Source organism: Tachypleus tridentatus, chromosome 2, assembly GCF_004210375.1.
Source record: "Tachypleus tridentatus isolate NWPU-2018 chromosome 2, ASM421037v1, whole genome shotgun sequence".
Taxonomy (NCBI): Eukaryota; Metazoa; Arthropoda; class Merostomata; order Xiphosura; family Limulidae; genus Tachypleus; species Tachypleus tridentatus.
In genome coordinates this window covers 28972682-28998526 of record NC_134826.1, presented here as the reverse complement: position 1 = coordinate 28998526, position 25845 = coordinate 28972682, and the positions used below count along the sequence as shown (strand labels likewise).

Sequence of the window (25845 nt, the reverse complement as noted above, 5' to 3'; positions counted from 1 at the left end):
CATGGATAATAAAATTGTTTAAATAAAGTTTGAATGTAACTGTAAAAGGTTGTGACGTGCAAACTTTGACTGTGCTGTATGAACAGAGATAAAAACAATGATTAGAGGTTTGTTTGCTTTGATTTTGGTATATTGTGTGATGACAGCCCCTGCATTTATTGATGACTGTTGTATGTGTGTTTGGAATGTGGATCTGTAAGTTTATCACTTGTCAAACAAAAGCAGCTTAAGATCTGGTTGCTGTTAACTGATTGTCCTCCCTCTGTGAGCAGGAGTATGGGTCAGCCATTCACACTCAGTCATTTTAGTGAGTGATGTGCTAATTATTTACAGAACTGAGCAGAAACAAGACAGTTATATGTTTCAGAAATACATATTTTTTTGTAAAATGTACAGTTGCTTTGTTTTTCTTTCAATTTTCTTCAGTTTCACCAAGTACCAGTAGTTTCATGTATTAGTGCTGATTGTGTCTGTGTGTTTATTATGGTAAATACGTAGATATCTGTATATGTTTATCATACAGGCAGTATGTGTAATTAGTCAAATATTACAAACTTTCTTATTTAATAAACATTTCAAAAACAAAGTTCAGGCCTACTGCCACATAGCTGTATTTGATTTGCTCTTCATGGTTGTATGATTTCAAATAATTAATCAGTAGTTACCTCAACCTTGGCCATCAGGAGTTTCTTTTTTTTGTAGCTGTCACTTATTAGTTAAAACACTGTGCTAATTTGATGAAGTAAAATATTTTCACGTTTTTAGGAAAAAGCAAAGATGCAGACTGAAGCAGAACAAAGTGATAAACTTAAATCTCTTCTTGCTGATGAAAATCTTTCACCTGATGAGCAACAGAGACTTAGGGTAGGCATTTTTTATGTTATTATTGGGTCTTATATTTTGATTGTTTGATTTTATTTATTCAATGAAAATTTATTTGAATTATTCCATTTTTTCCTACTTTTAAGATACTTTTAAGACAGTGAATTGCCAAGAAAGTTTTTGAAATAAAAAAAAAAAATAGTAAAGGCATATACTCATTGGAAGAATTAATAGTCCATTCAATGCTTGCTATTTATGTTTGATTTAAAAATGCAATGCTGATCTTTCAACATTGTTGTATATTAAAATCATTACTGTAAGGTTATTATAGTAAACAGAATCATATTACAAGATCTTAAAAATCATTTGAGTTTGAAAGATAAAATTTAGTATAATATTCTGATGATACTTTTGTAGCACAGTCATTTGAGAAGCATTGATATTATTTTTAAAAAAATTGGTACAGAATTTAAAAACCATACCAAATTGCAATGCAAGTCTGTAGTATAGAAGAATTGTGGCATTTGGTCATCATGTTTAGTAATTAGAACCATTAGATATTGATATAAATCTTAACTGTTGTGTGCTTTATGTAAAAACAATCTGGCAGCATATTTTTCACACTAAATGGGTTTACATGGAAATTATGAAAATAAGTTCTCTGATATTTTTAATATTTATACATTATGTTGTATAGATGTAATATTGTCAGTACTTACCAAATTTTATTTTTTGTAAATATTATTTAAAGCCAACATCCACACAAAATATACTGTGTGTGCATGTGTGCGTGCACACATTTTTAGTTGTAGAAACTTAAATAATATTTTAGATAAGGAATGGGACTGGTGATAATAATGATTTATGTATTAAAATTATATTGTATATAGTGTTTTGATAGTTTTTTTTGTTTTCAAAAGTAGTATTTTTATATCCTCCACCTGCAAGAATAAATGAAGCTTATGGAGAGGCTTAGCACGTTTGATGCATGAGCGCACATTTTGTAACATGGTTATGTACTCAAAATAAGTGTTTATCAGTGTATTTCTCATTAATTTGTTTTAAAAAATATAACTAAAATTTAAACATTCATGAGTAAGTAATAATTATCTATAAACATATTTATATGTATGTAATGTATGGTAGCCAAAATACTACTGTAATTTTCAGTATACTTGTATTATAGTTACATTTGTATTTTGTAGGCCAATACATATTTATACCTGCTGAATTTGTGTTACTATAATTGTCTAAATTGATGTAAATTAAAACACAAACCTGATTGTACTGTTTGCAGGGATAGATACACAGCTGGATGGAAAAGAAAGCAGACTAATTATTTCTGCAAACAGTCCAATCTCCCCATGTGCTTTTTACCATGCCATGAGATATATCATTACCACAAAGACTATCGATGGGCTGCTGCACAAATTGTATACAATTTATAATGAATTATTGTGCTTTACATGGCACTTCTTTGTTGTGTATCAGGGCGTTTTCCTAATTTCCTGTTATTCTTATGTATTGAATTTAACATATATAGTATTGGGTACAATCACTGAATATTTCAGGGAGTTATTGCCAAGATATCATGCTTTTAGTACTGATACCATAATTAGTTGAAGCATCAAAAATATATATTCAGTGCCATGCCAAATATTAAATTTTTTTATTCAGAGCCAAAAGGGTTAAATATTGACTTAAAGTCAAAAACAATAAAAATACTATGATTTGTTTTTTTTTAGGAAAACAAAAACTTTACACAGGAAAAACTAATTTTTACCTTCTGCATAATCTAAACTACTTTTAAGAGTAACACTAGTGTGATACTCTTCAAAGTGTTTCATACAAAGAAACTCATCACACATTTTACACTTTTTGCATAATTTATTTTCAGGAAGGCATACTCTGTATCTTTTTCTGTTCCTTGTTTCAACAAGTCTAGAAAAATGCCTGTTAAGAGAGTAAGTCTCAGAGGTGATGAGATCTGTGCTATTCTAGAGAGGGGTATATATACCTTGTCTGCTTTGAAGTAGAGGTTCAACAAGATCTGTGACCAGGTCCATTCTGAAGGCCTTCTGAGATAAAGCTGGCTGATTGGTCAATTGTTTGTATAAATGTTTATATAAACATTTACAACTGTCAAGTCCAAAAATTGAAAAAACAGTACATATTATTTCCTTTATGCAGTAGAATAGCAACTTAAATGGTCATATATGCTAACTCCTCCCATAAACTAATTGTAATCCACAATTAACTGAGGTTTTGTAACCTTGTCATCCCTCTCTCTTCTTGTCATTGTTTTTGTGGTACTAGAGTGCATAGTTGAAAGTGCATAAATGTCTTATTAGTCCACTTTACAACTGTCAGAGTTTCACATTTAAAAATTGTGCTTCCCACCTCTGTAAGGTTGTAGAATTCAGTTGTTGTGGGAAATACAATGTGTATTTTTTGCATGTCCTACAAGTATAGGTTTCCACATTCAGTAGTTTGTCAAATAAATGAGGGAAAGTGTAAAAATTGTCCATGAAAACCCAGTGCTCTTATTTGTTGTACTTGTCCATCAGTTCCATCACAACATTGACAAACCTTTGTCCCTCTTTGCCTGTGTAGATTTTGAACTTCAGACAGTATACACTCACAGCTTCTGCCAAGACCTTCAAGTTGATACCCCCAGTTGGCAGTTTTCTTGGCTAATGCTGGAGAATACTAATTCAGTATTTTGTGCCCAATATCTGTTTGTCTATGGTTAGTTCTCTGTTAGAAGAGTAGTGTAAAGTTTAGTAGGTGTTCCATGATGAGTCTAACCCAGTGGTTCCAAACCTTTTTTATGCTCTGCACCCCTTAATATGTTCTCGCACCCCTCACAGTAATTATTTATTTAAGAATAAAGGTGAAGGTGGCCAAAACAAATGTTATCTCGAACCCCTGGTTGTGGGAACCACTGGTCTAACCATAAAAACTTTGTCATAATTAGGGTCAGTTCCAGGAAGTTCATTCGTGTTGTTATTTAAATGTAAAATAGTATGGATTAATAAAAAAAAACCTGTCTCTAGAGGAGATTCTGTATAACTAAGGAGTATGGAAAGGGAAGATAAGTAGACCAGAATTTTGAAAAAGGACAGGGCTTGAGTTGCAACATTGCTGTTTCTACTCCGAGATATGCTAAAATATCTTCATAAATTACATTGGTCCATTTTACAGATTTTTTTCAATTGGGGTTCTCCTTCCTGGTGTGGCTGTTCACATTGAGCATACCAGTTTGTTTTGAGAAAAATGTGACTTAAAATTTTAAATGTAAAGAAACGTTTAAATAAATCAATAATTGTGCTTATAGAGGTTACCTGTTGAGAAAGAGGTTCACCTCTATTGAACTGAAATATGTGGGTAGGCTTTTTGGTTATTTGCACCCAGAACTAAGTGTCACTGCAGATGAGAGGCTTCTCCAGCTGTGAAGAAACAGCTCTTATTGATACTATAGCTTTACCCCTTCCCCTGCTCCTCTTTGTCCTGTCTCTTTTCTGTGGTGGAGGAGCAGGTTGCATTGACATACTTGGTCTAGGTGATTCCACAACATCCTCATCCTTTGATCTTTCACTATAAGATCTCTTCGTGATCTGTCAATAAGACAGAATGAAGAAGAGAGCTCCAGATTTTGTTGCCATCTGGTTTTATAGAGCGATTCTGTCAGCAGCATTGAAAGATTAGAGAAACTTCTGTCAAAGAATGCTTTCTTCATCAGGTGAGAATGACGTGTTCAGAAGAAACTGTCTCTTCTTCATGCAGTTGTTTTTTTAACTCAGCTCTCTTGCTTTCATTTTAAATTTTTGGGGATTCCATTTCTAGAAGAAACACAGCAGCATTAAATATATATTGTATCTATCCTCTTATGTATCATTATGTATCTATATTGTGAATTTTTCTTATCTGTATATGTATAATCTGAGAGTGTGGTACGTATCACACATTTCAGGAGGAAAAATATATATATTGAAATCATTGAACAGATATTTTGTATGTATGCTAAAAATGAAGATCACTTGCTTTGAAGTATGTACCAGAGAATGTTTTACAAATTTTGGTTGCTATAAGGCAGAATGCTTGTTAGAGAAGACTCTGCTTGGAAAATTTTCTAAACCAAGAATGAAAACAAAACTAAGAGGGCATAGTAGGTGGTAATGGAACCTCAGTTTCTATTGGCTGGTAAATAAGTGTGGTGAAAGTGAAAGAGGGTAGTAAATTTTATGAGAATGTATCTAAATAACACCTACACTTGTGTTGCAAAATTCCACACACATCAAATAAATGACCAGTAGTACTGAAACACCTAGAGTGTTGTAGGTAGCAGCATTGATTGATGATGGCTGCTGTTTAAGGATTAATGTTGATTGGCTCACAATGGAATTTACAGATCTCTTTGCCTGCCTTAACTGCACTTTTCTGACTCTTAGCTGGTCAAGCTTGATTTTGCAAAATTAATTTATATCAATCAGCTTGGAAATGTGAAGTTAGGATGTACTATGTGGTAGGAATGTTAGTACTTATCGTGTAGTTTTGTGTAATAAATATAGATTTTAAGCGTAATAGCTATTCACATTATCTGTTACAAAAAAAATTAATAGTAGTTTTCTAACCAAGAAATTCACTAATCTACCTAGACTACCAACTGTGCCCAAATGTGCTATATACTCTTCTCTATAGTTAAGTGGTAAACAAAACTTGACTTAAATCAAATATGTAACACAGTACTACTTCTAAATTGATTTCAGGTTAGTTTTTTAAATCCACACCTCACATACAGGATTTTTTTCTGCACTAAAGTCTTTCTCCCAATTTCTCTTTGTTCTTGGCGTGTATATCTTCACAGATGTGGAGAATGTAAGGACTCCTATAGTTGCAAAACTAAATGTCATCTTCTAGTTAGAGCCAATGAACATTTGAGAATTTCCATAAAAACACACAACCTCAGTAACCTCAGTGTTTCCTTTATAGGCCAACATTGTGCAGAAACAGAACATGAACATTATCCTTTGCAAAGTTAACACTGATCTGGAATTAGTAATTAAAGAAACCCTTCACATAAAATAACTTTTACCAGCACTGAACAACATGTAGCCTTCATTTAAGCTGCACATTTACTAATGTGCACAGTATTTTGTTTGTTACTCATTTCATTTTAATGTTATTGTAATTTTGATTAAAATTACTGTTATAACAATGTATTTTACTTAGGAATAGTGTAATTCCTTTATTTTGCATCAGGTACTGAAGATGCAATCCATAGAAATCTTGTATGTTTATCTGTATCTCCAAATGTTATAAATAAATATCATTGTTTGTCTTAACTGTTGTTATCCTTTCTATTGTGCAACTTTAATTCCTCCAAATAGAACAATTGCTCATTTTGAGTTAGGATATTTTATTCTTTAAAATTTAACAAATACAGTTTAAGAAATGGTCGAGATTCTTGGGTATCTTAAACCATTAGTAATATAACGTAGTTGTAAAGAGTTTTCAAGTTGAATGGAGAAATTTTGTGAAAGATGGTCATCATAGAAGGTAATAGGCAGTGGACTATCTAATACTATTACAAAATAGTATTTTTTCAAAACAATTTTTATGTTAGGAGTTGATTAAGTTGTTAAATCAGTTGCTGATAATTTTGTCTTAATTTTCAGGTTGCATTTGCTGAAGGATACCTAGCTGCAGACCCAAAAACAAGAACTGGCTCAAAAGTGCGTCTGTTCAACCTTTTCCGTGATCTTTTAGGAATTGTATTGATACTAGCAATTCTATTTTCCTTCATGGGTGAGCTATCTGGTATCATCAGAAGTTTTTATCTTATTTTTTAGTGATATAAATACTTGGTCTATTGTAATATTTTTGGTCTCTTGGTTGTTGTAAATTAGGTTCAGTAATACTGTTTTGATCATCTAGGACTGCCATATTACATTTTTCAACATTTGTACTCAGTAAAGTCTATAAATGATAAACAGATCCATAGTTTTTAGAATTACTTGTTCTCTGTATGTATGGTGGTTTTGTAATTACAACTGAGCTGTCAGGAGTATTAAATATTCAAATGAATTATTAAAAATAAGAATTATGTGGAACAACAAAAGCATTCATCCATCGCATTAACAAGTTGTGTGATGCTGTCGTGTTGTTTTTTAATCACAAGAAAAGCTTAAAATAGCTCTTATAGTTTTCAGTTACTATACATAGTTACTTTAACTGAATTAACACCATTCATAAACTGACATCCAAATCGACAACAGTTGAAGTGATGCAAACTGGTTCTTATTTTTAATACTTTCTTTTTTTTCTGGTATGTATGCTGATGAACTGAATGAAACGGATTTTGCCAATAAAATAAAAACTCTGTGGTATTAATGAAAGAACAATTGTCAGCTTTGATGTTGGGTCTTTGTTTATAATAAATTTCTTATTTTTATCTCTCTAGTGAAAATATGTATTGCAGATTATGTTTTCACATCTGTGGGACAGACCAAAATATGGAATTATTAGTGCTATAACAGTAGTTGCTTATGATAATTGATGGTATATACAAAGCATTTAGACTGTCATTTATATCTGTTGTGTCCAGCTGGTCTGATGAGCCATGATATTGGTTGAAAGGTCTCATCAAAACTGAATGTGGTATACATGGGTGTTTGACACATATCTTATCCTCCTCCATTTTTATTCTGCAGTGGATATGGCAAATGTGGAATGTTTGACATGTTGTAACAGGTTTTTCTTTATCTTTAGTCAAGGATTCTTAGAATTATTAATCACTGTAATCAATTAAGTTGCCAAGCTCTAAATGTAGTATAAAAAATGAGTTATATTTAAAATAGATATTAAGGTACACAGAAATATCAATTTGAAAAAGAATGCTTAATATTTTCAAATTTTATACTGTGGCAATTTATTCCAAAATTGAGATTTAAAAGAGAAAACTGTTATCATGACCTTCATAACTTTATATACATCAAGTGTACTTACACAGTATTATGATAAAATAATCATGAGCCAATTTTAAGCCTGCAAAAATTATGAGACCTCAGTATTTTATTTTTGAATATTTGGGCCACATTCTCCTCTAATTATTGATTGTGGATTTTGTGTGGTATATTTTTTAACTTTTAAAGTGTTTTTTTTTATGTGTCTATTCCATTGAACAATCTGTTTGACTTGGTTTTTCCAGGTGAGTTTGTTGCATATGTAATTAAGGGTGAATATATGAAAGATAGTTTTCATTATAGGTATTCATTTCTAAAAGTTGAAAAAAAAAGTTTTAACATAAATTTATGCAAAAATGCATCTCTGTTTGTGAGAAAGCACAATGACATAACTTATACAATTGATTTTTAATTAAAATAGCCTATTTTTATGTATATTGCAATACTAAAATGTTTTAGCAGCATTTACAAATATAAATAATGAACATGAATTGTGCCTAATAGAAAGTATTGAATAATAAACTTCAACCCAAAGTTAAATGAACATAATGGTAGTTCATTGTTAACTCTGAAAAGGATTTGTGTTATGATGATGAAGTAGAATATAGCTAATTTTGAAACAAATGTCAGTATCCAGTGATATTGTCAACTAGCTCTTTTCCTTGCTGTATATGCTGACTCCTTCACTTCTTTCAGCAAATTAGGAGAAATTCTTTTATAGTTAAATAAGCATTTAAAAAAATTTTTGCATTTCTGACTGATAAATTTGTTTTATCTGATGTCAGATAAGACTTGTAGTAATACTTTTATCACATGTAAATGCATGGAGGGAACAGTGAAACAGTACTTCACTCCATATTAAATTAACTTTTCCCATTTTGTAATACTTTGTATATGCAACTCCCCCTCATGATCGGAAACATTGATTCCAACATGTTTCTCGTGAAAATCATCATGTGCCATCTTTCAACCAATAGGAGAGCACCACCATCACGTAGAACACGACTCTCGCTATGCACCACTACTGAGCCAACACTTCCCATTTTCATTTTGAAAGTATTTATTTGTTACAAAATATTTGCTTGCTTGTCAAGATGCATTCAGTCATCTGGTTCTGCAAAAGGGGTTTCTTTGTTGTTGAAACCATTCGGGTTTTGATGCAATATTGTCACAGACCCATTCTCCAGGCTTCTTACGTACATGACCTCTTTGTGGCATTTTGTGTTTGACATAATTATGGAGTCTTTGGCATTGAGGGTTGCTTCAATCCAACAACAATCCACACTTTCTTATTTTGTGGCCTTTTTTGTCCCAGTTGAAGTTGAGCATAGCATCAGTTCCTGCCTCCTGATTCTTCTTTTCCAAGCCCTTGCCTGTTCCTTCTTTTCACAGTGTCACAGTTGGTGATTTTTCACAGTGACGGATGGTATATCAACAACTGTTCTGGTGGGTTTAAGTTCAGTGAGAGTTCATTTTATGACTTTTGTTCATCAGTGGAGCCATTTCACATCTGATGTTGGGTTCAAAGAGTATTTTTAGAAGGTTTTGTCATTCCATTTCTTTCTATTTCTCCCTTGTCCAGTGTGCCTGTTTCATTTCCTTTTCAGGGTCCCTTGTCATGCTATCATATTTCCAAGGTGGTATAAGATCTTGTACAATGGGTTATGAAACCTGCCCCACACAGTTTGGTTTTATTTCTTCTATTGCCTGTTTGTGGTTCTCAAAAAGAGCTGGGACTGAAGGCAAGTTATCACTCTGTCCTGTTGTAATCAGTATGTTGACATCCTACTCTTCACCATGGAATTCTTCCTTACTTTTCTGTGAACATTTTCTCCAGGTCTTTGGATGACCAAGATGTCTGCAATGCTTATATGCATGTTCCCATTTCATTCTTTTGCTTCTACATGTCCATCTCTCTTCTTTGCACTCATTATGAACAAGAGTTGGTCTGTTATACTTGTCAGCTCCTTCTTGAAGTGGCACAGGTGGGTTGGTTGATCAAGTTGGAGAAGTCTTTCCTTCATCCTACCCATTCACTTGTTCATTTGGGTGTTTTCTTCAACACTCATCTTAGTCAGGCCCAACCTTTTTCTCTCCAGCTTTGTTCTTTGGAACTGACTGTTCAGAATACTTTGTGTTGTTCCTTCACTTTCTGCTCACAAGTTTTATCACACTTGGGGATGTGGTTTTGATTCCTGTCATACTTCTTGGTTGGGTTCATATGCTGTTCCTTTCATGTATCTTCCTTGACCAATGGAACCTTTCCTGGGATTCTTTTGATTCTCTCATCACCCTTTCCTCCCTCCATTACAGATGATTTCCAGAGGTGGTTGGACCATACCTCAGTGAGCATTCTCCTTCATTCACTGTGGCCAGATTTGCAGCTCTTCATGGCTGGGGTGTTTGGGTCCTCAAACTCCTTATTGTTTCTTGGGCTTTGAGTCATTTTCTTCCCAACTTCAGAGATTGGTTGATCATGATCCACTCTGACATTTCAACAGTGGTGGCTCATGTCAATCACTAAAGGACACCCAGTCCCGATCCCAGTGTTTTCTCATTTTGGACCTTCTCTTTTGGGTCCACAGTCATTATTTTCATTTCATGGCATGTCATATACTGGATGCTTCAACTTTGTGGTAGATCATCTTTCTCAATCAAACTTGGTTTACCCAATAGAGTGGTTCCTTCATCCACTTATTTGTGATGGTTTTGTGATTAGTGGAGCACTCCACATCATGATGCATTTGCCACCTTCTTCACTCACCAGTGCCCTTCGTTTTCATTCCATGTTCCCCATCCTTGAGCTTTAGCTGTTGATGGGTTCAGCCAGTATTGTTCAAAGAAGTCTTTTTATTTTTATCCTCCAGTCAGATTACATCACTGGGTAGTCTCCCTCAACCATCCCACTTCATGCAGAGTCTGTTGCCAGTTTTGCAACCAGCACTTTGCATACTCCATTTTCATACTTGGCTTTTGTCCAGTCCTTGGTGAGGAGATCCAGTTCTTCATGTTAGGTTGCATTTTATTTGGCCCTTTTGATTTAACCTTCATTTGTGGTTGTGTATCAGAAGATATGGAATGTTTTACATAATCGAGCCCTCACTCTGATGATTCCTGTATATCATCTGGCAGCTACTATTGTGTCTGAGTTTCATAGTTTTTGAGAAGGGGGTTTTCTCTCTCCTTGATATCTGGATATCATGCAGCCTTATCCCATACTTTATATATTTCTTGTTATCATGGGGTCTTTACACTGTCCTTACACTTTAGATCCATTATTTCCAGATACATTTGCCATCTTTCTAGGTGTCTGGAACTTCTGGTTTGGGATACTAAGGTTGTACTACATTCCCTTACTTGTCTTGAATTCTTTGTTTCACCTATCTCTTAAGGTATTTTTCCTTCTGCTGTTGGCCTTGTAAGTCGGACATATTTGCTAAAGACATCACTTGCACACTGTGGCCCAGCATGGCCAGGTGGTCAAGGCACTCAACTCGTAATCCGAGGGTTACAGGTTCAAATCCCCGTCATGCCAAACATGCTCATCCTTTCAGCTGTGGGGGCATTATTATGTGACAGTCAATCCCACTATTTGTTGGTAAAAGAGTAGCCCAAGAGATGGCAGTGGTTGGTGATGACTAGCTGCCTTCCTTCTAGTCTTACACTGCTAAATTAGGGAAAGTTAGCACAGGTAGCCCTCGTGTAGCTTTGCACGAAATTTAAACCAAACCAAACTTCTACACTATCACTCAATGTATCCTCTCCTTTATCTGAGTTATTCTTTCCTTCCCAGATCTTGGCAGTTCATGATGGTATCTCCTCCTTTTTCCCATTTTTCTTCCTTTTCTTTCTAATTTCTACCTCATCTGGATGTAAATAAATATATATGCTCAGTGCATGCACTTCATTGTTATATTACCCACATGACTTCCTTCAGGTGTTCCTGTTCTCTTCTATTTGTCTTCTGGCAACCCTCTTCATCACAGAATCTTTCTTCAAGTTGTTTCTTCCAGTTGGTTTATTCCTCTTTGGCACTTACCACTGTTTGTTATTTTGTGTTACCTCCCATCAAATCCACCACTTCACCTTTTATCTTTCGAGGAGATTCTGCAGCTAGGCGTGTGGACCACTCTTCAGACATTCATCTCCCATTACCTTCATCAAGTTGTGGTTTCTGCACCCTCATGTTATCACCTACTACCTGTGGCTATACTTCTGAGTTTGGTGTGACTATGACACGAGGTAATTCTTTATTAATACTTTGTTTTCTTTCAGAGATCTTTGCTTCAACTTTTCTCTTACATCTCACTCTGTGGCAACTGGTGTCTGACTAGGCATTCTTTAATATTGAGAAACTTGCACTCTATGCTTTGTTGATTCACATGGTCTGTTCATGGCTCTGCATGCTCACTTTTGTGGTGGGGTGTTTCCCAAGACCACTGGAGATTCAATAACCTTGTGATATATGTTTCATAAATAGGCCCATCCTGGACTATACCAACCATGAATAGCATGGGTAAAGCCAAAAGGGATAGCTGCCTATCCCTGTTATACCTTGATGAATAAATGACTGTGGTCTTTTTTTGAAAATAGGGTTTTGTGATAACCTATTACACTATCTCTAATGTAGTATGGGAGTCATTACCATTTACAATAAGCTGGGGTGATTGATCACAGATACATTTTTCAAGATGGGTTTCACATAGATGGCTATTACCATTTAGTTCAGAGTTCTGCTGATGTAGAAGGTGACCTTTCCTCTTGATTTCATGACACGTAGAACAGGGTGAGATGTCTCATTGGTGTTCACCCCTTCAATTTGGTGCTCTTACACTACTCTTGCTAATTCAGGGTTTGAAGGACACTGAGTTATAAGATGTGTGTCTTCTTACTTCTATGATCTTTAACTCCTCAAAAACTCCTCCTCCTGTTCTAAACTTTCTAATTTCTTACATCCCTAAACATTTCTAAAATTTCATACACAGTTCTAAATAAAACACTTTTGCTTTCTCTCATTTTCAGGTGCTTATCTAAGAATGATGATGACTTTAATCTGATGTAAATACTAATGTGAAAGTGGATTGGACTGGAAATTCCTTAGAGCAAAACTGGCATTTTTCATTCTAAAATTTTAAAGGATTGTTAATTTTAAGACATAGTTATTAATATTTGCATATTCAGATAAAGGATAATCTGGCCTTTTTTAAGCAATAAATGTTTATGATCTTTTGATGTGTATGTATAGTTTTTTAACAACTTTTTTTTTTCTTTTTATTACAAGCACTTTATTTAAAAATATTTTAAGTGCTATTACAGGAGAGTCAGTCACCTTGTTGATCTAAACATTTGGCATAATTTTTCCTAATATATTTCTGGAAACATTAATTAATAGCTCTAAGTTTATATGCAAGTTTTATTTTCTGATTGAAAAGCCTCTATCAATTACACTAAGTTGGTTAGTTCTTTTATGACCTTGGAATCACTTGATTTTTTACAACCTGCCATTTTTCAATGTATGCATGAATGTGGTCTGTTTATTTCCACAAACTTTGATAGTCCAGTGTTGCTGGATAACTGGACAAATTGGTATAATATGAAATAATTTGATTGACAAAGGTAATCAAACCATTCTTTTATGCTGCAATTGATTTGTGGGTTTGAAATGGTATTTCAGGTCGTGTGTTGTTATTCACTGAAGAAATGTTTTGGGGAAAAAAAAACAAGATAAGATTTTTGCTTTTCCAGTTTAAAACTTTTGCAGGACATTGGGTATTTAATTATCACAAAACACATAATGAATAATGTGGTTTAGGATGGATTCACATTGACTGTTGGTTTTTGATGTGATCAGTGAGCTGTGATGTTTCTTTTACAACAACTGATCTCTTGTGTTTGTGCTTTTGCTTTGATACAGAAGATTGTAATCAGGGTTTTAGTGTATTATTGAAATTGGTAAATGTTTGTCAATTCGTATAACCTTTTACTACCTTGGGAAAATTGTAGAGATCTACAAAGAATTTTAGAAAACAAAATTTTGAGGAACCAAACAATCTGCAGCATTGTGTACCTTTAAAGGCTTTGTTTTATTGTTTATATCAGTTTGTACCATATGCATATTGAAAGTTTTTGCCATGAAGTTGTATACGAATTGATTCAATTAGATAGAGTTATACAGTGGGAACTATAACTTAGTTAAATGTTGCAACATTTATGCACATATTTTTGTAGATCTCCACCCAAACTGATGATGTATGTCTGATGCTAATCTCATAGTTACTCTTACACTATATAATACTTATGGTGTGAGAAGATCAAGTGTTGAAGTGTTGAGTGTATTTACCATGATATTTTGAAGATTTGGTCTTGATGTTATGATATACAGATGAACCACTTCCATGTCAGTGTATCTGGAGATTGGGTGGGTAACTTGTAACCTAGTATAAGGATCATCTAAAACATTAGTGCCATAGATATATTCCATAAGAAAGCTGTCAGAAGTATGCATTGCGTGTTATTCATACTTCTTTGTTTAACCATATAGATATAGATTATCAAGGTTCAGGTGACAACATTGTTGCAGAATTTAATTATAGCACTTTATTGTCATTATATATCAATAAACTTGTCATCAAAACATAGTTTATAATTCAAATTTTATTATTTTATCATACAAGTATTTATTCTTAATTTCAAAGGGAAACATTTAAATTTCTCAGTATTCATGCTAAAATAACATGACAATCCTTTGCTCTCATTTGCCAGTTTAGATTTTTTTCTATCCATGTATTACTTTCTGAGTGTCTGAAGACTTGTATATTTAAACATTCTCAAGATAAGAGGGTAACTAATAGTTTCTGGTCGTCTTAGTTCAGTTAGACGTATGCCATAAAACAAAACTTGGTTGTTGTGCTCATCTTAGCATGTGCTCCCTATAAAAACATTAATAATTCTTTCTGACATTTGCTATTTAATTATTTATAACCAACAGGGAGAGAATATTTTTTAATTTACTACTTTCTTCATGTGGCTAGCTCATTCTCATGATCAGTTTTAAAATTATTGTAGAAAAGTTTGGATTTATTCTTGAATTTTTTCTGCTGAAAGTGTGGAAACTGTGTAGTGTTTTAAGCATTTTTTTTGTTTATTCTTTTTGTACTTTTGGATAAGGTCATTGAAAGGATGTTGCTATCCAGCTTGATACTGTTTTTACTTTTCCATACATTATTTAAGGTCAGTGGCCTTTATAATATAGTATGGTTTTATCATCCTTATACCATTAACACTTGTTTTGTTGTTGTTTCATCAGTTAACCTTTGCTGGTATTTCAAGTACCCTTGTGTTTGTTTTGTTTGTAAGTAGTCTTAGCTGTTTTGTGTCTTAACATTAACAAACTAATTCTATTTTTTAACTTCTGCCCTAGCTCAGCAGTGGCAACATACCAGTAACTACTGCTCCTCTCCAATTCTCTTGCTATTGCCTTGGATAGAGATAAACCTCCTTTCATATCTCCTCCATGACAGAATACAAGTGTCCAAGTAGACTAAAATTAAAGCATATGTTTATCCCTTTCATTTTGATTTCTGTTTGTCAAGACACTTTAGAGTAGTTAGGTATTCCCTTCATGTATTGTTTGCTTTTCTTTTAAGTCTGTCAGATACATTAATAAAAGCAAATGTGTTTATACTGCTAAGTTTGATCTACAAATATCTCGGGTAAGCTCATGAAATTCTGACCTGAATTGTCATTTGGTCTCATACAAAAGTGCCATAAGATAAAATACTAAACTGTGCTGAAACACTTTCATTATTAATGAGAAGGTTTGAAACATTAATTGTTTTTATTGTTTGCCTATAAAAATAACATTTGAAAGGTTAGAGTGTTGAAATATACTTGGTAAACTCCTATATACCATATTTTTTATCACTTTCTCCCTAAGTGCTTTGGTATGATATATTGCCAGATCAGTTTCTGCACTTTTTAGTAATGTCCATAAATGATGTAGATATTTGCTGTTGTTTGGCATTTAGTTAGCTAGTGAAGTTTTAATCAAATGGAGTGAGCTTTCTGTTGACATATGCACACACTATTCTTAGATGGTTTGAAATAGATTTTCATAGAACATGCTGATTTTGTTAAATCATTTATTTAAATAATGCAGTTAGGGTTGCAGAGGCTGGTGGGTATTAGTATGTGTAGGTGGGGGTAAGTATGTGTATGCTTATGCATTTGTTGTAACAAGTAAACATGATAAAATTATCTTCAAAAACTATTTTATGTTTGAAGTTAAAAAAGTACTATATTGTTAGTAATTAATGGTGTTAACTTTGTATGTAGTTGAATACTTATATCTCTATAATCCTTGTTGTTTAAAGGAACATTATAGTCTTTGTTCCTTTTGTAATAGTAATTCTTTTTAAATTGACTTCTGTACTTTGATTTTTGTAGTTTTTGAAGTATAAAAATATACTTTGAAGAAATTTCAGTAAGTTCAGAAATGCTGTATCAAGGAATCATTGTCTTAATGCAAGTGATTTATTGAGAAAAAGAGAGAACGAAAACATTTCTCAGATCATATTTTTGAGCCATACATTTCATATAATTGAAATATTACATTTATAAATGTGTATCTCAATATCCACAGTTTCAGGAAAGTTCAAATTATACATTATATTTGTTGTTGTTGTTTTTTTACATTTTCTCCCAAATACAAGAATACAATATAATTCTAGCCTTTCTGTTATTCTGTATTCTGCTACTTGTGTATGTTTATAAGGTACACATTTTTTTATTCCTTCACAGGGGGACCCTTCAGACGAGTTCTGATTGGTTCTGGAAATGAAGTTCATCCTGAAGAGATTGATGTAACTTTTGATGATGTAAAAGGGGTAAGTATTAAAACTCAGTTGTTTCTTAAACAAAAATAAGTAACTTGTATTGTTGATTACTTACTATAACTAACTTGTGTTCATTTCAGACTGTAAGGGATTGATGTAGCCCTTATACTACCACATTATTATTCCATAGTATTCAACAGATAAACTGTTTAAAATAATGTGTTATCTGTAATTATTATTGTAAATTTAGTAAAGAAAAAAAAAAGTAAAGATCCAGTCTGTTTTTAAATTTGTAGCATATTTTGTATTCAGGGTTGTGACTGTGGCAAGGGGCACTGCCAGTGACTCATTCTGTCTGCCAGTGGCTTCAATGCAATCTGACTAAATATCTGTAAGGAAAAGTTCACCATAAACATGAAAATTCCCTTTGTCAATGTTGCAGTACAGTTTATTTTGCAATTAATGTGTTAGAAACAAACACTTTGCTTCATAGCTTTTCAGGAAAATAACATCCACTCTAAAGTAAATTTGAAGATAAATCTATTGGAAAAGCCTGCTTACAAAACTGAACCAACAACCTACACTGTATTAATTTACTTTTACTTAGTGGCATATCATTCATTATCATCCACAGTGGATACCATACAAAGTCTATTTTCTTTAAGTAAAAGTTTATGAGGTGTGTAAAAATATTTTTTTCTTTTATGGATTTCTAAAATATAAATTTCCATCAGTGTGTTTTTTACATAAACGGTTTTTATAAAATCTCATTGTCACTAAATTGTATCAATTACCTGCTGTTATAGATAGATTAATCAGAAAAATAAAACTCAGCCTAAAGTAAAATTTATGTCTGCTTTTATATTTTAAACTTGCCATTCGCCTTATAACATGTGGAGTGTTTATCAGTTTCTCCAAACGAATTTTCTAATTTTCAAAATCATTAAAATTATAAACATTACATATTTTGTTTTGTCTGGCTGAGGGGGAGGAGATGATACAATGGCAGCAGCTGTAGGCATGTGCTTCTGTGGACTAAACTGTTTTTTTTTATCACCCATCACTCAAATCCTACTAGCTGAAACCCTATCTATATTAGACTGGTTTCAGGTAAATCTACCCATTATCAGTAACTTAAAGACTACACTTATAGTAATGGTGAATTGAATTCTTTGACCAGTTTAACCTTCTTGCTGCAGACAAGTCAAAGTGAGCATGCCATGGCACCTTAGAGAGTTACTTTCAAAATATAATTAAATTACTTTGTTTTCATGGTATACAAACAAACTGTACATCAAAATATACCTAACAAATTTTCATGTGATATGTGTTTCAAGTTTTTAATTTTATGAGGAAACATTTTAAAACATTCTCATTTTTCCTCTAGTATGAGAATTGTAATATCTGCTTTACACGTCTTTGTTCTCTGATTTGTTTACCACCTCTCTGGAAAGTAAAGAATTTAAGTTACTTACAATAATATGTCATTCATGCAAGGCATAATTGTTATAGTCGTGCATCTTATATGTTGTGTACAGAACCATAAACTATAAAATCACACATCATCTCTTTTTCAAATTGCCAGTAGTTATCTTTGATTTCAATACTGTTTTATTTATAACCAGTAAAAAACAAAGTCTTAATCTATCAGATGACACATCTTATTTCAGGTGAAGATATTCATAATTTTTCATGGAAAACCTGTTTACCCTTAGATTTCCTCATTTTCTAGAGCACCAAGGCCATGTTAATGGAATAAAAACAAGTTTATCAATTAGTTTAGTAAATTTGGCATTAATTTTTTTTTACTGTGGGTGTGGGAAGCTAGCCTTTCATTGTAGGTTATATTTTCTTGGTAGGTAAGTATTTACTTTAACCAATGAGACTTATGAAATAACAGTACATCAGCTTTAAGATTAAAAAAACAGATATCATGCTGATTACAAATATCCTGGTACTTTAACAAGAACCCTAGTTTTTAATACCTTCTTGACAATGAATGACATTTGACCTTAAAATCTATATAACTTTTAAGCATCTCTCTCCACGTATTAATTTTGTTTAAGTTTTAGAAGGATCAAATTAAATTCCTGGGAGAAGAAACATTTTAATTGTTTTCAGGGTTTGACATCTCATGACATTCTAAATCATGAATAGATTTCAGGCATTTCTATCAACTTACTAATTTATCCAACTTTGTTTAAGAACAGACTTGGATATAAAGAGAACAAGTACTTTATAAGGTTTCTAGCTCCTGACCCCAAATGATTGTTTACCTGAACATTGTATACAGTTGTCATGCACCTCAAAACATTTATTACTTTGTCTAATTTTGAGAATGATTAGACAAAATTCCTGCAAGGAAAAGTTTAACAGCCTAATTTCTACTAACATAATTGCATCTCAGCATATAGTTATTTGACCAAGATTGACAAAAATCAGTTACACAGTCTCCAAACAGCAGCCTTTTGAAAATCTTGATGAATAGACAATCAAATAGAAAGATACATTGTGAAGACATAAGGCCAGCATTCTGTTTTTATGCCATACTACTACTAGTATGTTTTTGCATAATTTCTAATCAATTTTCGTGTTGATAAACAGTAATTTTAGGCCTACATTACACTATAGCAGATGATTATATTTTATGAATGATGCATTGTTGCACTCAGCATTCAACAACTTGACTCTTAATTCAGCAGTGTTAACCCTAGCTGACTAATGCAATTGGCCTAAATATTTGGTGGTTTGTACACAATTTGTGAATATGTATTATTGAAATATTCCATTCACTTTCATTTTGTAAACAAGAAGAAATTCTCAATAGCTGTAGCACATGCAATTTTTTAGGCAAGACTAGAGGAAATTAATCTATGGGACCTTGTTTTCTTTTTTATTGGGCCAGGGTTTTTTAATTTTACAGAAAAATTTGTAATGAAGCTAGGAGTTGGAGGATGGAAGACAAAAATAAAATTGCACCATCAGTGACTAGTGTGCATGTAATTGGGGTGTCTTACAACATCTAGCCACTTCATTTTCATCTTAATTCAGTGCTCAACTTATCAAGTCACCAATGATTTCACCTAAATCAAATTTCTGTATTGAATATCTCACAATATCTTGAGTATTTTCTTATAATTACCAAGATCTATACAGTCATTTTGCCATACTGTTTCATTTGCTCTGTACAGTGGAAAATACTGCACTTGATTTTTTTTTTTAAATTTGTGAATTAACATTGTGAAAATATCTACCCAAGATTGTAGTGCATGTTTGTATGCAAAAATAGCAACTATTTTATTCAAAGTATCATGATGTGTTACCAGAAAGACAAAAGCCATTATTGAAAAAGAGAAAAAAAAGAGAGAAAGATTGGAATGCAAATTATATATAATATATATATTTTCCCTTTTAGAAATCAAAACTTTGAAATCAATGGAATTGTAAAATGACAAACAAAATACTCCTGGCCTATTTTTATTTTTCTGTGCTAGCAATACCAAGCATGGGGCATGTGTACATCCAGTTCGATTTTATTACTCATCAGTGGCCTGATGTGGCCAGGTGGTCAAGGTGCTCGACTTGCAATCCGAGGGTCACGGGTTCGAATCATCGTCATGCCAAACGTGGGCATCTTTTCAACTGGGTGAGCATTACAATGTCATGGTCAATCCCACTATTCTTTGGTAAAAGAGTAGTCCAAGAGTTGGTGATGAGTGGTGATGACCAGCTGCCTTCCCTCTAGTCTTACAATACTAAATTAGGTAGGGCTAGCGCAGATAGCCCTCATGTAGCTTTGCTTGAAATTTAAAAACAAACAAACAGTACTTATAAGTTTCTGTACCAACCTACCCTCAAATTGAAATTCTCTTTGGCAGGATTAGAATAAATTAATCTTTGGTAAAGTACATCAGTCTAAACTGTAATTAGATCTCAAATTGGTCAAGAGAGAATGAAGGTACAAGCTATGAGATGCTACACTACAGCTAAAAAAGTCATGATGTAATTTAAATATTTACTGATGAAGAGGGAGTTTCAATTTCTGGTTCTTGTCTGCTAGAGAAAATACTCAGTCATTTTAACTAGATTCTTTTTCAGCATTTTTCATGTAATGAATATTTACAGTTGCACACTTCAGTCTGACTAGCATATATACGTGCTCACTTTGATCATCTTGTACTGTCGTTGCTATGGGTATTTGTGTAAGCTCTGAGAGTTTTTTGTTTGAGTTCCAATTTGAATTGCTTGCTACCTAAGAACCTGTGGTATGGTATAGCTCAATAATTTTCACCAGTGTGTTAGTTAGTTTTAAGTTTTTCATATTACAGTAAACGAATGTTTAGAATATTCCTCTAATTGCATAGTCTCCTGGCGTGGCATGCTGGTCAGGTAGCTCAGCTTGCAATATGAAGATTACAGATTCGAATCCTCATCACCAGACATTCTTGCCTTGTCAGCCATTGGGATGTTATAATGTTATGGTCAGTCCTCTTATTTGTTGGTAAAAAGTAGCCTAAGAGTTGGCAGTGGGTGGTGTTGACTAGTTGCCTTTTCTCCAGTTTATCAACGTGTAATTTGGAATGACTAGTGCAGATACCATTCATGTAACTTTGCACAAACTTTAAAACAAACAAGCAGCATAATCTACCAGAAATGATGGTTTCAATTTAAATCATACTGTTTTTAACAAGTTGTTACCTAGAATAAGCAAGTTCTTTATGTAAGGATAATAAACATCACCTACAAGTTAATGAAGCCAATTCTGTAAAAAAATAAATAATAAATAAAATATATATATTAGTTTGTTGTAACTTAAAAAACAAGCCAAAATAAAAATAAATTATACAAAAATTGCTGCACTAATTGAAAATATCTTGGGGTACTAACTATAATGTGAGATTATAAAATGTACTCTCAGTTTAAGAGGGGACTGCTGAAGTAGGACCCACATTGTGTTGGGGATACACTGTCTATCAATCTTAACCTCCACTTGCCAGTCTCGCATAAGAAATGAAAGAGTAGTAGTAGATATAGAAATAGAAATTAGGAGAGTGAGATGTTGGTGCTAAAGCCTACAACGTCCCACATCTACATCACTCTTTACTGCCTGCTATTTCAATTATGTAGTTAAAAATTAATGTAAAACAATTAATAATCATACCTGTAAATTGACCTTTTGCATAATGTAATAACCATTTCACTATAATAATGCTAACAAAACATTTGTTATTGATATAAAATTATTACTTTACCTGGTAACCTGAAGGATTGCATGAAACCTGTGACAAGGTGAGACGTAATTCTCATGCAGTATTTCAGTTGAAAACCCATATGCTCTGCATGAATTTATATTGTATTGATAAATAAAATGCAAACTGTTAACAACCAATTCATCATTTTTTAACATGCTGTCAGTTGTGCTGATGTGTGTGTGTATGTAAATGTGTATGTTTACTTTGTTTATACAAATTCAATGGCTAAAAAAGTATTTCTTAATGTTTTTAAAGTTTTGTTAACGTGTTTTCAAACAGAAAATGTTCCTGGACCAAATCAAACCACCCAGACCAATAGAGGACATTAAAATAAATATATATATCATTGGACTAAGGTTATTGGTCCAGCATCAATTGCCAATACCCTGTTTTTGGTTCTATCCTTTCTTCACTGATAGTTGCTGCACTGCAGTGTAAAAGTTTAATAATAATTCCAATTTTATTATAGCTTATTTAAAACTAGTGGAAGTACAGTTGCCTTGAATTAAATAGTGAAAAATCAGCATATAACAATACTGTAGATGTTTTTCATTTGTTGTTTGGTACACAGTAATTTAGTATTTTGTGTGGGGGAGATTTATATATTTACAGCTGTGATTTTGCATTCACACATTTTTGTGGCAAGGAACTATAATTCTGTAGAACTTGTAGGACAGCTCAGCAAGTTTGTTTTAAAATTATTTTCTTTTGCTAGTGTTTGAAAATTACATAAACATGTAATGTTTTTAGCTAATAATTTCTGCTACATAAAACAAATCATTCTTTTTATATTAAAGTACCCTTCTGGATAAGTAGTAACCCAAAAAGTTGAGTTTATGAACTTAGGAATGTGCACAAGCAGTTTTGATTATAATTCTAAATTTACTGCATTTATTCACACAAAATACATTAAGCTTTTAGTGAAATGTAAAAGTATGCTGTACATAAAAAAATCAGATGTATTACAAATATTTGTACTCAATTTATGAATTTACAACATCTCTGATTTTGACTTGGGTGTGAGGTGATATTCATATGAAGAATTAAAATACTTTTTGTACATTGTACAATTTGCAAAACCTCCAAAAATGCTGAAACACATGCATACAATTTTTATTTTAGGTATTCATGTATATTTGCTATTTATCCTCTTCTACCACAAAAAATACTACATCAGTAGTGAGGAATGGCACTACATAAAAGACTGGCATGTTTACTTTGACCACCTGTCCTTACACTTATGGTTAAAGTGGTTTCTCTTTCAATCTATGCTTTTATAGGAATATCAGGTTGGTTTTAAGTTTTGTTGTTTTTAAATAGATTTTACTGATTAACTTTGATTGCAAATTCTTCATTTAATTAGTGATAATAATTTTGGTTGACAAATGGCATGAGAACAATTACTGTAGATTGATGAACTGATAATAAATATTTCAGGTTGATGAGGCTAAACAAGAACTCCAAGAAATAGTAGAGTTTCTGAAAAACCCTGAAAAGTTTTCTGTTCTTGGAGGAAAACTTCCAAAAGGTTAGATTTATTTGAATAGTAAAATTATTCTATTTTTGTGTGTTCTAGTATTGTGTATTATTCGCAAACTGTTGATGTGATAACATTAAGTTGACCTTACTAAGGTTGTTTTGAGAATATTTTTGAACTTTATTTGAACTGAATGATATACCAAAATATTATCTAAGCTGTATCTACTCATTTTTTTGTGATATGTAGAAACTGACAGATTTGTGTTTTATTTATGATATTAATAAGGTGCATCTTGCAAGGTTTTTGTTACTACTATCATTTTTTTTAGTGGCATGTTTTATAAATTACATTGGTATACTGTGTTTTTTTTTTAGCAGTTAAGGTTTTATTATTAATTTAGGTGTTTACATGCGTGGGTGCATACTTACTATCCTTATAACAGATTTAAAAACTGTTGTTACTCAGGCTTGCACACACAAAAATGAAAGAGTTTACAGTGTAAAGGAAAAACAATGTCATATTATTATCATATCTTCTTATAGTTTTAACATATTTGTTCCTGTCAAAATATAAGCTTGTTAAATATTCAGTGATTAACAATTAACATGATATAATAATGACCACCAGCTAAATATTTTTCAAGGAATGTGTTTACCAAACACACTTGTTTTTCCAAATTCATATTGCAGCTCCACACAGCCTGTTGTCTAATAAATTGTCACATGATTTTCGGTGTCTGAGCAAACATTGGTGAACATTTTGTTTCAAGAATAAAATTTTTAAACAGGGAAAAAGCACAAATCCAATTTTCTGGGAATTCTGTCATCAAAGTGTTCGTAAGATACTTACAGCATCATTATAAATTCTTCAACCAAAATAAATTATGAAAAAGAAACCACTCATCACTACTCTTTAAAAGTCAGTCCTTTACTTACAACAGTTTCAAAGTTATACTTTAACACCAAATAAATTCAGGAAGTGAAATATTTTGTGTCAAAACCCCACAATATGTTTTGAAAACAAATGTCATAAACGTATTTGAGTTTATAAATAAGTGCAGTTAATAAATTTTCTTACACATAGGTCGTCCACACTATGTACATACGGAAATAAACAGAAGAGAGTATGTATATAACATGCTGCATGTAAAAAAAGAAACATTGCTCAATTTCCTGTTGTATTTTGTTTCACAGATTGGAAGCTAGATAAACCAACATCAATAAAAAAACTTGCAAATACATAAAACAACATAAATGAATTATCTATCATAGTAGAAAAGCCCTGTTAACAAAAAAAAAACATTCTCAGTTTTATGACCTAGCAAACACATTAGAGCAGTAATTTAAATGAAATGGCAACACAAATCAAACAACCCTTTAATTTAAAAATACTGTTTGGTGAAGAATGACATAACAGATATAAAAAAAATACTATAAAGTCAATGAGATAGCATATAAAACATCAGCAAACTGTGTCAAGGTGACTGTAAACTGCACAGTTCAAGTCAACTTGTGCATATCAAAAATCTATGGGAAAAAATTTGGATAAATGAAAATCTTAATTTACTTAAAAATTTGACAGATGTATGTTATCAACTCGAATTTGTGTAACAGTAGTTTTAGAAGTAAGTCACATCATAACATTACAATTGCAGAAGAAAACTTGTGTTACTTATACATCTAACAACATGGCTATTCAGAGATTATTGACATATTTACACAACCTATGGATAGTCACTGACGTACAACACAATTAATTTTTCCATTAAATAGACCTAAAATTAAATTAACTTTCTGCACTGCATATGCTACTAGTAAGTCCTTTGTGGTGATTTATGGAAGTTGTTGATGTCAATGATAAAATTGTCTTTAGTACACCAAGAACTAAAAACCTAATATGACAGAAGGAATAATCAGCAGTGAATTATTTCAAGAGCATCTGTAGGAAGTTTGGAAATTTAATTAATGTCAATGATGTAAATGTGCTCATAAACTTATCAGTAAGTTGATTCCAAAAATATTTTACCTCAATTCCAGTTCCAGTGAAGATTGCTGTTTTATAGGAATTATTAATTTGTAAAATGATATGATACTGAAAGTTTTAAGTACTCTTGAAATGAGTTTGTTCAAAAACTGTAAGATGAAAGTAATGTAATGGTACAGGAATCATCAGAGAGTTGCTTCTACATGTGTTTTGAGTGTTTATCAGTATTAAGCAATAAATTTCTATTATTTTATTGTTTTTTGGGGGTTCTTACATAAGAGTTGAGTTACAGTATAAACATAGTAATAGGGTAAACATGATAAATGAAGCACCTTTTAACAACTAATTACAGTTATTATTTTTTGAACATAATATTTATATTACTTTTGAATGAAAATGATCAGTTTAAAACTATCTTAAGAATCTATGATCCAAGGAATCATTGTGATCTCACCCTTAATATGAACCTTTATTTCCATACAAGTGAGTGCTTTTAATTTGCCCATCAG

General features: G+C 32.4%; 1 protein-coding gene across 6 annotated transcripts in view; it reads left to right on the top strand.

The window, feature by feature from the left end:
* Nucleotides 1-25845, top strand: part of YME1L (ATP-dependent zinc metalloprotease YME1L) — a 140297-nt gene that overhangs the window by 41954 nt on the left and 72498 nt on the right. For 3 of the 6 annotated variants that reach the window (XM_076481856.1, XM_076481845.1, XM_076481866.1), the window contains exons 7-10: nucleotides 766-864; nucleotides 6501-6630; nucleotides 16587-16672; nucleotides 23311-23401. In XM_076481856.1, the coding sequence (XP_076337971.1) occupies nucleotides 766-864; nucleotides 6501-6630; nucleotides 16587-16672; nucleotides 23311-23401 (406 nt within the window). Of the gene's footprint in view, nucleotides 1-765; nucleotides 865-6500; nucleotides 6643-16586; nucleotides 16673-23310; nucleotides 23402-25845 lie in introns of all 6 variants that reach the window. The other 3 variants (XM_076481825.1, XM_076481817.1, XM_076481834.1) reach the window with 1 other exon arrangement.